General features: G+C 52.1%; 1 protein-coding gene across 1 annotated transcript in view; it reads left to right on the top strand.

Annotated features, from left to right (window-relative positions):
- LOC121273793 (capping protein, Arp2/3 and myosin-I linker protein 3-like) overlaps positions 1 to 4627 on the top strand; it is a gene marked incomplete at its 5' end in the record, with an annotated part of 29312 nt that extends 24685 nt beyond the window's left edge. Inside the window, 2 exons of the mRNA XM_041180958.1 lie at positions 587 to 727; positions 4535 to 4627. Of these exons, the coding sequence (XP_041036892.1) occupies positions 587 to 727; positions 4535 to 4627 (234 nt within the window). The remainder of the gene's footprint in view (positions 1 to 586; positions 728 to 4534) is intronic.
- Positions 4628 to 14467: the final 9840 nt, after the last annotated feature.

A 14467-nucleotide genomic window follows, 5' to 3' on the forward strand; every position in this document is an offset into this window, starting at 1 on the left:
TCTGTCTGTCTCTGTCTATCTCTGTCTGTCTCTGTCTCTCTATCTGTCTCTCTGTCTGTCTCTGTCTCTCTGTCTGTCTCTCTCTCTCTGTCTCTGACTGTCTCTGTCTCTCTGTCTCTGTCTGTCTCTGTCTCTCTGTCTCTGTCTGTCTCTGTCTGTCTCTGACTGTCTCTGACTGTCTCTGACTGTCTCTGTCTTTCTGTCTGTCTGCTGTCTGTCTCTGTCTCTCTGTCTGTCTCTGTCTCTCTGTCCCTCTGTCTCTCTGTCTCTGTCTGTCTCTGACTATCTTTGCCTCTCTGTCTGTCTCTGTCTCTCTGTCTCTGTCTCTCTGTCTGTCTCTCTGTCTGTCTCTGTCTCTCTCTCTCTGTCTGTCTCTCTCTCTCTGTCTGTCTCTGTCTCTCTGTCTGTCTCTCTGTCTCTCTATCTGTCTCTCTGCCTGTCTCTGTCCCTGTCCCCCGCTCTCTCTCTCCTGCCCTCCCTCTCCTTCTGTCCCCCTCTCCCCTGCCTTTGTCCCACTCTGTCTCCCTCTCTCCCTCTCTCCCTCTCTCTCTCCCTCTCCCTCTCACTCCCCCTCTCTCCTCACCAGGATTGTCCTGCTCCGTCGATGGACAGATGCTACATGAAGACGAGCAGCTCGTCCAGTGGTTCGGACAGATTGGAGGAACCCGCTTGGCCCTCAGCCTCACTGCTCCTCAGCAAGCCGCCCGGAAGGAGCCGGAACCTCGAGGTGAGGGGCTGAGGAGGCTCGGGATCGGGGGGGTGGGGGTTGGGAAGGACCAAGGGTCAAATCCCAGGCCCCAGACCAGCCAGAGTGAAGACTCCAGGAGCAGGAGGAGGCCATTCAGCCCCTCTCCTCGAGCCTGTTACACAGGGAACAGGAGGAGGCCATTCAGCCCCTCTCCTCGAGCCTGTTACAAGGAACAAGAGGAGGCCATTCAGCCCCTCCTTCAGCCTGTTACACAGGAACAGGAGGAGGCCATTCAGCCCCTCCTTCAGCCTGTTACACAGGAACAGGAGGAGGCCATTCAGCCCCTCCTTCAGCCTGTTACACAGGAACAGCAGGAGGCCTTTCAGCCCCTCTACTCAAGCCTGTTACACAGGAACAGGAGGAGGCCATTCAGCCCCTCTCCTCCAGCCTGTTACACAGGAACAGGAGGAGGCCATTCAGCCCCTCCTTGAGCCTGTTACACAGGAACAGGAGGAGGCCATTCAGCCCCTCTCAAGCCTGTTACAGAGGAACAGGAGGAGGCCATTCAGCCTCTCCTCGAGCCTGTTACACAGGAACAGGAGGAGGCCATTCAGCCCCTCTCAAGCCTGTTACACAGGGAACAGGAGGAGGCCATTCAGCCCCTCTTTGAGCCTGTTACTCAGGAACAGGAGGAGGCCATTCAGCCCCTCCTCCTCCAGCCTGTTACACAGGAACAGGAGGAGGCCATTCAGCCCCTCTCCTCGAGTCTGTTACACAGGAACAGGAGGAGGCCATTCATCCCCTCCTCCTCCTCCAGCCTGTTACACATGAACAGGAGGAGGCCATTCAGCCCCTCTCCTCGAGCCTGTTACACAGGAACAGGAGGAGGTCATTCAGCCCCTGCTCCACGATTCAGCGGCCTCCAACTCAACTCCGCATCCGCTGGAGCCTCTGTCCCCCACGTCCCTCAACCTCCAACCACTCCCCCTCCTCCAACTCAGCTTTGGAAACTCCCCGGGTACACAAAACCCTCCCTCTACCCACCACCTCCCCCGGCCCTCGGAGAGCGATGGAGGCCGGGACACTGGATATACTCGAGGTTGAGTTAGACGCAGATTCTCCATCGACAAAGGGGTTGAGGGTTATGTTGGGAGAGAGGCAGGAAAGTAGAGTTGAGACCCCAGTCAGATCAGCCACCATCGTGTTGAATGGCTAAATGGGGTGAGAGTGACTGCCCTTGACATTGAGGCAGCATTTGACCGAGTGTGGTATCAAGGGGCCCTGGCAAAACCGGAGTCAATGGGAATCAGGGGGAAAACTCTCCGCTGGTTGGGGGTCATACCCAACACAAAGGAAGATGGTTGTGGGTGTTGGGGGGTCAGTCATCTCAGCTCCAGGACATCACTGCAGGAGCTCCTCAGGGTTAGTGTCCTTGGCCCAACCATCTTCAGCTGCTTCATCAATGACCTTCCTTCCATCATAAGGTCAGAAGTGGGGATGTTCGCTGATGGTTGCACAACGTTCAGCATCATTCACAACTCCTCAGATACTGAAGCAGCCCCTTGTCCAAATGCAGCAAGACCTGGACAATATCCAGGCTCGGGGCTGACAAGTGGTAAGTAACATTCACCCCCACACAAGTTTCAGGCAATGACCATCTCCAACAAGAGAGAATCCAACCATCGCCCCCATGATGTTCAATGGGCATCACCATCACTGAATCCCCCACTATCAATATCCTGGGGGTTCCCATTGACCAGAAACTGAACTGGGGACCAGCCATATAAATACTGTGGCTACAAGAGCAGGTCAGAGGCTGGGAATCCTACGGAGAGTCACTCACCTCCTGACTCCCCCCCTTCAAAGCCTGTCCACCATCTACAAGGCACAAGTCAGGAGTGGGATGGGACACTCCCCACTTGCCTGGATGAGTTGCAGCTCCCACAACACTCGAGAAGCTCGACACCGTCCAGGACAAAGCAGCCCCCGCTCGATTGGCCCCCCATCCACAAACATTCACTCCCTCCACCCACCGACGCACAGTAGCAGCAGCGTGTGTACCATCTACAAGATGCACAGCAGCAACTCGCCAAGGCTCCTTCGACAGCACCTTCCAAACCCACGGCCTCTACCATCTAGAAGGACAAGGGCAGCAGACACATGGGGAACACCCACCACCTGGAAGTTCCCCTCCGAGCCCCTCACCATCCCGACTTGGAAATATATCGGTCGTTCCTTCAATGTCGCTGGGTCAAAATCCTGGAACTCCCTCCCTAACAGCGCTGTGGGTGTACCTACACCACAGGGACAAAATCCTGGAACTCCCTCCCTAACAGCGCCGTGGGTGTACCTACACCACAGGGACAAAATCCTGGAACTCCCTCCCTAACAGCACCGTGGGTGTACCTACACCACAGGGGACAAAATCCTGGAACTCCCTAACAGCGCTGTGGGTGTACCTACACCAAAGGGGGCTGCAGCGGCTCAAGAAGGCAGCTCACCCCCCACCTTCTCAAGGGGGCAATTAGGGATGGGCAATAAACGCTGGTCCCAGCCAGCGACCCCCACGTCCCCGTGAATGAGTAAAAATAAGCAAATGGGCAGCGAACAGGCTGATGGGCTGGATCGCCTACTCCTATTCCTATTTGTTGACATCCGATGATCTACACTGCACCTCCTCACAAGCCCAATATATCCTTCCCGAAGAAGCGGTGCCCAGGACTGCTCACAGGGAGTGGGAGTTACCTTCTGCAGGCTCTCAACATTACCCAGCAAGACTAGACCCAGATGTGGGCCTAACCAGGGCCTTGTTCGTTGGGTCAACTCCCCTCCTGCAGGAGCCCCTCTGGCTTTCGAGCTCCCTATTTACAGAATCACACAGTGCAGAAGAGGCCCTTCGGCCCATCGAGTCTGCACCGGACACCGTGAGAAACCCCTGACCTACCTCCCTAACCCCATTGACCAGCACTTGGCCCCCACAGCCTCGAACGTTATGAGGTGCCGAGTGCTCATCCAGGGACTTTTTAAAGGATGTGAGGGTAACTCACCCTCCACCACCCTCCCAGGCAGCGCATTCCAGACCCTCACCACCCTCTGGGTAAAAAAGTTTCTCCTCACATCCGCCCCCCCCTAAACCTCCTGCCCCTCACATTGAACTTATGCCCCCCTCGTGACTGACCCTTTAACTAAGCTGCTCCCTACCCACCCTGTCCATGCCCCTCATAATCTCGATCAGGTCGCCCCTCAGTCTTCTCTGCTCCAACCAAAACAACCCAAGTCTATCCAAACCTCTCTTCATCACTTAAATGTTTCATCCCCCAGGCAACATCCTGGTGAATCTCCTCTGAACCCCCTCCAGTACAATCACATCCTTCCTATAATGTGGCGACCAGAACTGCACACAGTACTCCAGCTGTGGCCTCACCAAGGGTCTATACAACTCCAACATCACCTCCCTACTTTTGTAATCTATGCCTCGATTGATAAAGGCAAGTGTCCCCTGTGCCTTTTTCAACTCCCCCACTAACATGCCCCTCCGCCTTCAGAGATCTATGGACACACACGCCAAGGTCCCTTTGTACCTCAGAACTTCCTAGTGCCATGCTGTTCATTGAATACTTCCTTGTCCAATTACTCCTTCCAAAGTGTATCACCTCACACTTTTCAGGGTTAAATTCCATCTGCCACTTATCTGCCCATTTGACCATCCCGTCTATATCTTCCTGTAGCCCAAGACACTCGACTCCTTCCGAAGTGTAGCCGGTCTCGTTCTGTTCTGTAACCCGTCCAGGAGGTGACGTCGGGTGAAACCTAACTGGACTTCTCCCCTCTCTTTCCCACCGCCAGATGTTGGAGATGGAAGGGACGCTGGAGACGGACAGATGCAGGGAGATCCCAGGTAGAATGCACGGATATCGGAAGCTACCCGTCCGGATTTAGACGGCGTCCGGACTGCAGGAGGATGTTATCGAACGCCTCATTGACCTCCCATGCCCACATCAGGAGAGAGGCGGGCGAAAGTTGGCTGAGGGAGGGAGGTTTTGAGGAGGGCCAATTTCAGACGAGAGGGAGAGGGGGAGAGAGAGAGAGCGGTCAGAGAGGGAGAGGGGGAGAGGTTGAGGGAGGGATTTACAGAGCACGGGTCAACAACCACCCACCCTCCCAGGCAGCTGAAGGCCCGGCCTCCAATGCCGGAGCGATGGGAATCGGGGGGAGGCTCGAGAGGCAGGAATCGGAGGAGATATCGGAGGGTCAGAGGGGGCTGGAGGAGGTTACAGAGATAGGGAGGGGTGTAGGGGCAGGAGGAGTTTACAGAGATAGGGAGGGGTGTAGGGGGCTGGAGGAGGTTACAGAGATAGGGAGGGGTGTAGGGGCAGGAGGAGTTTACAGAGATAGGGAGGGGTGTAGGGGCTGGAGGAGGTTACAGAGATAGGGAGGGTGGTAGGAGCTGGAGGAAGTTACAGAGATAGGGAGGGGTGTAAGGGCTGGAGGAGGTTACAGAGATAAGGAGGGTTGTACGGGCTGGAGGAGGTTAAAGAGATAGGGAGGGGTGTAGGGGGCTGGAGGAGGTTACAGAGATATGGAGGGGTGTAGAGGCTGGAGGAGGTTATAGAGATAGGGAGGGGTGTAGGGGCTGGAGGAGGTTACAGAGATAGGGAGGGGTGTAGGGGCTGGAGGAGGTTACAGAGATAGGGATGGGTGTAGGGGCTGGAGGATGTTACCGAGATAGGGAGGGGTGTAGAGGCTGGAGGAGGTTACAGAGATAGGGAGGGGTGTTGGGGCTGGAGAAGTTACAGAGATAGGGAGGGGTGTAGGGGATTGGAGGAGGTTACACAGATAGGGAGGGGTGTAGGGGGCTGGAGGAGGTTACAGAGATAGGGAGGGGTGTAGGGGGCTGGAGGAGGTTACAGAGATAGGGAGGGGTATAGGGGTTGGAGGAGGTTACAGAGATAGGGAGGGGTGTAGGGGGCTGGAGGAGGTTACAGAGATAGGGACGGGTGTAGGGGTTGGAGGAGGTTACAGAGATAGGGAGGGGTGTAGGGGTTGGAGGAGGTTACAGAGATAGGGAGGGGTGTAGGGGCTGGAGGAGGTTACAGAGATAGGGAGGGGTGTAGGGGCAGGAGGAGGTTACAGAGATAGGGAGGGGTGTAGGGGCTGGTGCCAGTTCGGACACGCGGGCAGCAGAGTTTTGGATGAGGTGAAGCTTACGGAAGATAGATCGGGGGTGGGGGGCGGGAGGGGAGGTGTTGGGAGAGTAGCCAGGGGAGTATTGGAATAGTTGAGTCTGGAGGTCACGAGGGTGTGGATGAGGGTTTCCGCAGCTGATCAGCCGAGACAGGGGTGCGGCCGGGTGAAGTTACGGACGTGGAAGCAGGTGGCCTTCGAGGTGGGGAGTGAGGCATGAGGTGGGAAGCTCAACTCGAGGTCAAACGTGCCACCGAGGTTGCGAGGGGAACGGGCTCAATCTCAGGCCGTTGCCGGGGAGAGGGGAGGCGGCGGTCAACCCGGGGAGCGGGGACTAGAGCGGGGAACCGAATACGGCGGCTGCAGCCTCCCCGGTATTCAGTTGGAGGTGAGCCTCCGCTCCTCCCCGACCGGAACTCGGACGAACGGTCTGACGATTTGGAGAGTGGAGGAGTGCGGGGAGCTGCTGCTGGAGGTGAGCTGGGCGTCCTCGGCGTCCTTTCGAGGGGCAGCGAGTGGATGAGAAATTGGGGAGTCTCTGGCCCTGTACCCTCTTCCCTCTGGTGGTTGTGTTGGGGGGTGGGGGGCCGAGGAGGGAGGGAGGGGCAGGAGGGAGGTGAAAGTGAGCTGCTTCCGTGACGGACTGGTAGATTCCTGTCTCCCGCTCTCTTTTTGCAGACCGAGGGGATCTGAGGTCTCTCCCCCCACCTCCCCCACCTCCACCCCAGGAGACCAAGCCCACCCGGAGCGGGGCTCGTTCCAGCCAACACCACAAGGCAGGTGAGTCCCCCCCACCCCAACCCCCCTCCCTCCCCTCTCTCTCCTCCTCCAACCTCCGCCCATCCCTCTCTCCCTCCCTCCCACACTCCCATCTCCCTCCCTGCCTCCCTTCCTGCTCTCTCACTTCCTATCTCTCTCCTCTCCCCCCTCCTCTCTCTCTTTCCCTCCACCTCCCCGCTCCCTCCTTTCTCTCCTACCTCTCTCACCGCTCCATCCACTCTCGGTCTCTCTCCTTCTCTCTCTCCCTCTCTCTTGGTCACTCTCTCCACCTTCCCTCTTCCTCCTCTCTACTTCCTCTCAATTTTCCACCTCTCAGTCTCTCTCCTTCTGCCCCCTCTCTCTCTGCCTTCCTCTCTGCCACTCTCTCTCCCCACTCTCTCCCTCTCTTTCTCCCCACTCCCTCCCCTTCTCTCTACCCCTCTCTCCCCTTCTCTCTCTCTCACCTCTCTCTCCCCCATCTCTCCCCCTCTCTCTGTCCCCTGTCTTTCTCCCCACTCTCTCTCTCTCCCCACTCTCTGCCCGCTCTCTCCTCTCTCTCTCCCCTCTCTTTCTCCCCACTCCCTCTCCCCCTCTTTCTCCTTTCTCTCTCCCCTCTCTTTCTCCCCACTCTCTCTCCTTCTCTCTCTCTCTCTACCTCCTCTCTCCCGCTCTGTCTCTCCCCTCTCTTTCTCCCCACTCTCTCTCCCACTCTCTCCCCCTCTGTCTCTCCCCTCTCTTTCTCCCCACTCTCCCTCTCTCTCTCCCCACTCGCTCCGTCTCTCATTCTCCCCTCTCTATTTCCCCTTCGCTCTCTCTCCACTCTCTCTCCCCCCCACTTTCTCCTTCTCTCACTCTCCCTCCCTCAACTCTTTCCCTCTCTCCCCCTTTCTCTGTCTCTCCTTCCCCCCACCTCTCTCTCTCTTTTCGTCCCAGCATCTTCTGTTTCTAACAGTGTATTTTCTGATCCCTGTCACTACCCCCCACCCTCACCTTTCCAATGTAGGAGGGGGAGAGTCTTCCAGGGGCAGTGGTCCAGCGAGAGATCCCCAACACAACAGCTCCAGAGGCCAGGACACAGAGCCCAACCACTGCAGAGGGACTGGGATGGATAGCGGGAATCGTGATGAGGGAGCCAAGGAGCGGAGAAGGATACTCTTACCACCCACAACCCAGCTACCCGGAAAGGACAAGGTGGGGGTGAGAGACGAGCGAGCAGAGGTGTGGGGTGGGAACATCTCTCTGTCAGTCGGAATGATCTCCCTGTCAATGGGAATAATCTCTCTGTCAATGGGAATGATCTCTCTGTCAATGGGAATGATCTCCCTGTCAATGGGAATAATCTCTGTCAATGGGAATGATCTCCCTGTCAATGGGAATAATCTCCCTGTCAATGGGAATATTCTCCCTGTCAATGGAAATATTCTCACTGTCAATGGGAATGATCTCTCTGTCAATGGGAATATTCTCCCTGTCAATGGGAATATTCTCACTGTCAATGGGAATGATCTCTCTGTCAATGGGAATAATCTCTCTGACAATGGGACTGATCTCTCTGTCAAGGGGAATAATCTCTCTGTCAATGGGAATGATATCCCTGTCAATGGGAATAATCTCTCTGTCAATGGGATTAATCTCTCTGTCAATGGGAATGATCTCTCTGTCAATGGGAATATTCTCCCTGTCAATGGGAATGATCTCCCTGTCAATGGGAATGATCTCTCTGTCAATGGGAATGATCTCCCTGTCAATGGGAATAATCTCTCTGTCAATGGGAATAATCTCTCTGTCAATGGGAATGATCTCTCTGTCAATGGGAATGATCTCTCTGTCGATGGGAATAATCTCCCTGTCAATGGGAATATTCTCGCTGTCAATGGGAATGATATCTCTGTCAATGGGAATGATCTCTATGTCAATGGGAATAATCTCTCTGTCAATGGGAATAATCTCTCTGTCAATGGGAATGATCTCTCTGTCAATGGGATTGATTTCCCTGTCAATGGGAATAATCTCCCTGTCAATGGGAATATTCTCGCTGTCAATGGGAATGATCTCTCTGTCAATGGGAATGATCTCCCTGTCAATGGGAATAATCTCTCTGTCAATGGGAATGATCTCTCTGTCAATGGGAATGATCTCTCTGTCAATGGGATTGATTTCCCGGTCAATGGGAATGATCTCCCTGTCAATGTGAATATTCTCCCTGTCAATGGGAATAATCTCTCCGTCAATGGGATTGATCTCTCTGTCAATGGGAATGATCTCCCTGTCAATGGGAATGATCTCTCTGTCAATGGGAATGATTTCCCTGTCAATGGGAATGATCTCTCTGTCAATGGGAATAATCTCTCTGTCAATGGGAATGATCTCTCTGTCAATGGGAATAATCTCTCTGTCAATGGGAATGATCTCTCTGTCAATGGGAATAATCTCTCTGTCGATGGGAATAATCTCCCTGTCAATGGGAATATTCTCTCTGTCAATGGGAATGATCTCTCTGTCAATGGGAATGATCTCCCTGTCAATGGGAATATTCTCCCTGTCAATGGGAATGATCTCTCTGTCAATGGGAATGATCTCTCTGTCAATGGGATTGATTTCCCTGTCAATGGGAATATTCTCCCTGTCAATGGGAATGATCTCTCTGTCAATGGGAATGATCTCCCTGTCAATGGGAATGATCTACCTGTCAATGGGAATGATCTCTCTGTCAATGGGAATAATCCCTCTGTCAATGGGAATGATCTCTCTGTCAATGGGAATAATCTCTCTGTCAATGGGAATGATCTCTCTGTCAATGGGAATAATCTCTCTGTCAAAGGGAATGATCTCTCTGCCGATGGGAATAATCTCCCTGTCAATGGGAATATTCTCGCTGTCAATGGGAATGATCTCTCTGTCAATGGGAATGATCTCCCTGTCAATGGGAATATTCTCCCTGTCAATGGGAATAATCTCTCTGTCAATGGGAATGATCTCTCTGTCAATGGGAATGATCTCTCTGTCAATGGGATTGATTTCCCTGTCAATGGGAATAATCTCCCTGTCAATGGGAATATTCTCCCTGTCAATGGGAATAATCTCTCTGTCAATGGGATTGATCTCTCTGTCAATGCGAATGATCTCTCTGTCAATGGGAATGATCTCTCTGTCAATGGGAATAATCTCTCTGTCAATGGGAATGATCTCTCTGTCAATGGGAATAATCTCTCTGTCAATGGGAATGATCTCTCTGTCAATGGGAATAATCTCTCTGTCGATGGGAATAATCTCCCTGTCAATGGGAATATTCTCTCTGTCAATGGGAATGATCTCTCTGTCAATGGGAATGATCTCCCTGTCAATGGGAATATTCTCCCTGTCAATGGGAATGATCTCTCTGTCAATGGGAATGATCTCTCTGTCAATGGGATTGATTTCCCTGTCAATGGGAATATTCTCCCTGTCAATGGGAATGATCTCTCTGTCAATGGGAATGATCTCCCTGTCAATGGGAATGATCTACCTGTCAATGGGAATGATCTCTCTGTCAATGGGAATAATCTCTCTGTCAATGGGAATGATCTCTCTGTCAATGGGAATAATCTCTCTGTCAATGGGAATGATCTCTCTGTCAATGGGAATAATCTCTCTGTCAAAGGGAATGATCTCTCTGTCGATGGGAATAATCTCCCTGTCAATGGGAATATTCTCGCTGTCAATGGGAATGATCTCTCTGTCAATGGGAATGATCTCCCTGTCAATGGGAATATTCTCCCTGTCAATGGGAATAATCTCTCTGTCAATGGGAATGATCTCTCTGTCAATGGGAATGATCTCTCTGTCAATGGGATTGATTTCCCTGTCAATGGGAATATTCTCCCTGTCAATGGGAATGATCTCTCTGTCAATGGGAATGATCTCCCTGTCAATGGGAATGATCTACCTGTCAATGGGAATGATCTCTCTGTCAATGGGAATAATCTCTCTGTCAATGGGAATGATCTCTCTGTCAATGGGAATAATCTCTCTGTCAATGGGAATGATCTCTCTGTCAATGGGAATAATCTCTCTGTCAAAGGGAATGATCTCTCTGTCGATGGGAATAATCTCCCTGTCAATGGGAATATTCTCGCTGTCAATGGGAATGATCTCTCTGTCAATGGGAATGATCTCCCTGTCAATGGGAATATTCTCCCTGTCAATGGGAATAATCTCTCTGTCAATGGGAATGATCTCTCTGTCAATGGGAATGATCTCTCTGTCAATGGGATTGATTTCCCTGTCAATGGGAATAATCTCCCTGTCAATGGGAATATTCTCGCTGTCAATGGGAATGATCTCTCTGTCAATGGGAATGATCTCCCTGTCAATGGGAATATTCTCCCTGTCAATGGGAATAATCTCTCTGTCAATGGGAATGATCTCTCTGTCAATGGGAATAATCTCTCTGTCAATGGGAATGATCTTTCTGTCAATGCGAATGATCTCTCTGTCAATGGGAATGATCTCTCTGTCAATGGGAATAATCTCCCTGTCAATGGGAATAATCTCTCTGTCAGTGGGAATAATCTCTCTGTCAATGGGAATGATCTCTCTGTCAATGCGAATATTCTCCCTGTCAATGGGAATAATCTCTCTGTCAATGGGAATGAACTCTCTGTCAATGGGAATAATCTCTCTGTCAATGGGAATAATCTCCCTGTCAACGGGAATGATCTCTCTGTCAGTGGGAATAATCTCTCTGTCAATGGGATTGATATCTCTGTCAATGGGAATGATCTCTCTGTCAATGGGAATGATCTCTCTGTCAATGCGAATGATCTCTGTCAATGGGAATGATCTCTCTGTCAGTGGGAATAATCTCTCTGTCAATGAGAATAATCTCCCTGTCAATGGGAATGATCTCTCTGTCAGTGGGAATAATCTCCCTGTCAATGGGAATAATTTCCCTGTCAATGGGAATATTCTCCCTGTCAATGGGAATGATCTCTCTGTCAGTGGGAATAATCTCCCTGTCAATGGGAATAATTTCCCTGTCAATAGGAATAATCTCCCTGTCAATGGGAATATTCTCCCTGTTAATGGGAATGATCTCTCTGTCAGTGGGAATAATCTCCCTGTCAATGGGAATAATTTCCCTGTCAATGGCAATGATCTCTCTGTCAATGGGAATGATCTCTCTGTCAATGCGAATGATCTCTCTGTCAATGGGAATGATCTCTCTGTCAGTGGGAATAATCTCTCTGTCAATGGGAATAATCTCCCTGTCAATGGGAATGATCTCTCTGTCAGTGGGAATAATCTCTCTGTCAATGGGATTGATATCTCTGTCCATGGGAATGATCTCTCTGTCAATGGGAATGATCTCTCTGTCAATGCGAAAGATCTCTCTGTCAATGGGAATGATCTCTCTGTCAGTGGGAATAATCTCTCTGTCAATGGGAATAATCTCCCTGTCAACGGGAATGATCTCTCTGTCAGTGGGAATAATCTCTCTGTCAATGGGATTGATATCTCTGTCAATGGGAATGATCTCTCTGTCAATGGGAATGATCTCTCTGTCAATGGGAATGATCTCTCTGTCAATGCGAATGATCTCTGTCAATGGGAATGATCTCTCTGTCAGTGGGAATAATCTCTCTGTCAATGGGAATAATCTCCCTGTCAATGGGAATGATCTCTCTGTCAGTGGGAATAATCTCCCTGTCAATGGGAATAATTTCCCTGTCAATGGGAATATTCTCCCTGTCAATGGGAATGATCTCTCTGTCAGTGGGAATAATCTCCCTGTCAATGGGAATAATTTCCCTGTCAATGGGAATAATCTCCCTGTCAATGGGAATATTCTCCCTGTTAATGGGAATGATCTCTCCGTCAGTGGGAGTAATCTCCCTGTCAATGGGAATAATTTCCCTGTCAATGGGAATGATCTCTCTGTCAATGGGAATGATCTCTCTGTCAATGCGAATGATCTCTCTGTCAATGGGAATGATCTCTCTGTCAGTGGGAATAATCTCTCTGTCAATGAGAATAATCTCCCTGTCAATGGGAATGATCTCTCTGTCAGTGGGAATAATCTCTCTGTCAATGGGATTGATATCTCTGTCAATGGGAATGATCTCTCTGTCAATGGGAATGATCTCTCTGTCAATGCGAATGATCTCTGTCAATGGGAATGATCTCTCTGTCAGTGGGAATAATCTCTCTGTCAATGGGAATATTCTCCCTGTTAATGGGAATGATTTCTCTGTCAGTGGGAATAATCTCCCTGTCAATGGGAATAATTTCCCTGTCAATGGGAATAATCTCCCTGTTAATGGGAATGATCTCTCTGTCAGTGGGAATAATCTCCCTGTCAATGGGAATAATCTCCCTGTCAATGGGAATAATCTCTCTGTCAGTGGGAATTATGCCTCCATCAGTGGTGGGGAGGGTCCTTTTGACTGGGCAGTGATGGCTTGGAGCACCCCTCACCCCCTCCAACAGTTTCAGGGTGTCCCCTTCCCCACCCACATCCCCGCTTGAGGAATATCTCGAATCTCATAAGGAAAGGCTCTCTCATCCCGGTAAAACGGTACCGGTAAGAGCCATGTTGAAATGGGAATGCCTCCTGTTAACTCACCTCCTTTTTTCCCCCTCTTCCCTGTATCCCACCACCCGCACCCACCCCTCCCTGTAAACCCCTCCACCACCCCACCCCCCCACCCCACAACAACCCCTCCCCTTAAACCAGAGGCCAAAGGACTGCCTCCCACCAGCACCCCAGCCCCCACCCCCTCCCCCTCCCCCTCCCCCACCCCCACCCCCGGCCGAACTCAAGCCCAAGCTGGAGGACAACGAGGAGGAGGCGGGGAAGGGGAAGCAGAGGGTGTCCCCTCCCCCAGCGAAGGGGGAGGCACCCCCCGAAGAGGAGACGGAGGAGGGGGTAGGGGCAGCTCGGCCGGTCGCTGCTGCAGGTGAGACCACGTGGGGGCTCGGGAGTCGCTTTGGGGTGGGATGTCCGGGACAAAGGGGGTGGGGAGGCCGTTCAGCCCATCACTCATGTCCCCCCCCTACTCTCTCTCTCTCTCTCTCTCTCTCTCTCTCCCTCTCTGACAGTCTCTGATGGGGAGCTCCCCTTAAGGCCCATTCCCCTCCCTTCCCAGAATCACTCAGATGACTGGGATTGGGTCAGGTCTTTGTGGGATCTTGCTGTGCTTCAATTGGTGGCTGCACCGGCCGCTGTACTGTGCCTTGCGATGTCCCGAGGTGGTGACAGGTGCTAGAAAAATGCATAAAGCTTTAGAGTCTCTCTTGTTCCCTGAATCCATTCGTTAGCCACCCCTACCACACCTCAGCAGCCCTGATACCCCTCCCTATCTCTGTAACCTCCTCCAGCCCCCACACCCCTCCCTATCTCTGTAACCTCCTCCAGCCCCTACACCCCTCCCTATCTCTGTAACCTACTCCAGCCCCTACACCCCTTCCTATCTCTGTAACCTCCTCCAGCCCCCTACATCCCTCCCTATCTCTGTAACCTCCTCCAACCCCTACAACCCTCCCTATCTCTGTAACCTCCTCCAGCCCCTACACCCCTCCCTATCTCTGTAACCTCCTCCAACCCCTAAACCCCTCCCTATCTCTGTAACCTCCTCCAGCCGCGACAACCCTCCCTCTCTCTATAACCACCTCGAGCCCCTACAACCCTCCCTATCTCTGTAACCTCCTCCAGCCCCTACACCCCTCCCTATCTCTGTAACCTCCTCCAGCCCCTACACCCCTCCCTATCTCTGTAAACTCCTCCAGACAATACACCCCTCCCTATCTCTGTAACCTCATCTAGCCCCGGAACCCCTCCCTATCTCTGTAACCTCC

Source organism: Carcharodon carcharias (genome assembly GCF_017639515.1).
Source record: "Carcharodon carcharias isolate sCarCar2 chromosome 27 unlocalized genomic scaffold, sCarCar2.pri SUPER_27_unloc_11, whole genome shotgun sequence".
NCBI lineage: Eukaryota > Metazoa > Chordata > Chondrichthyes > Lamniformes > Lamnidae > Carcharodon > Carcharodon carcharias.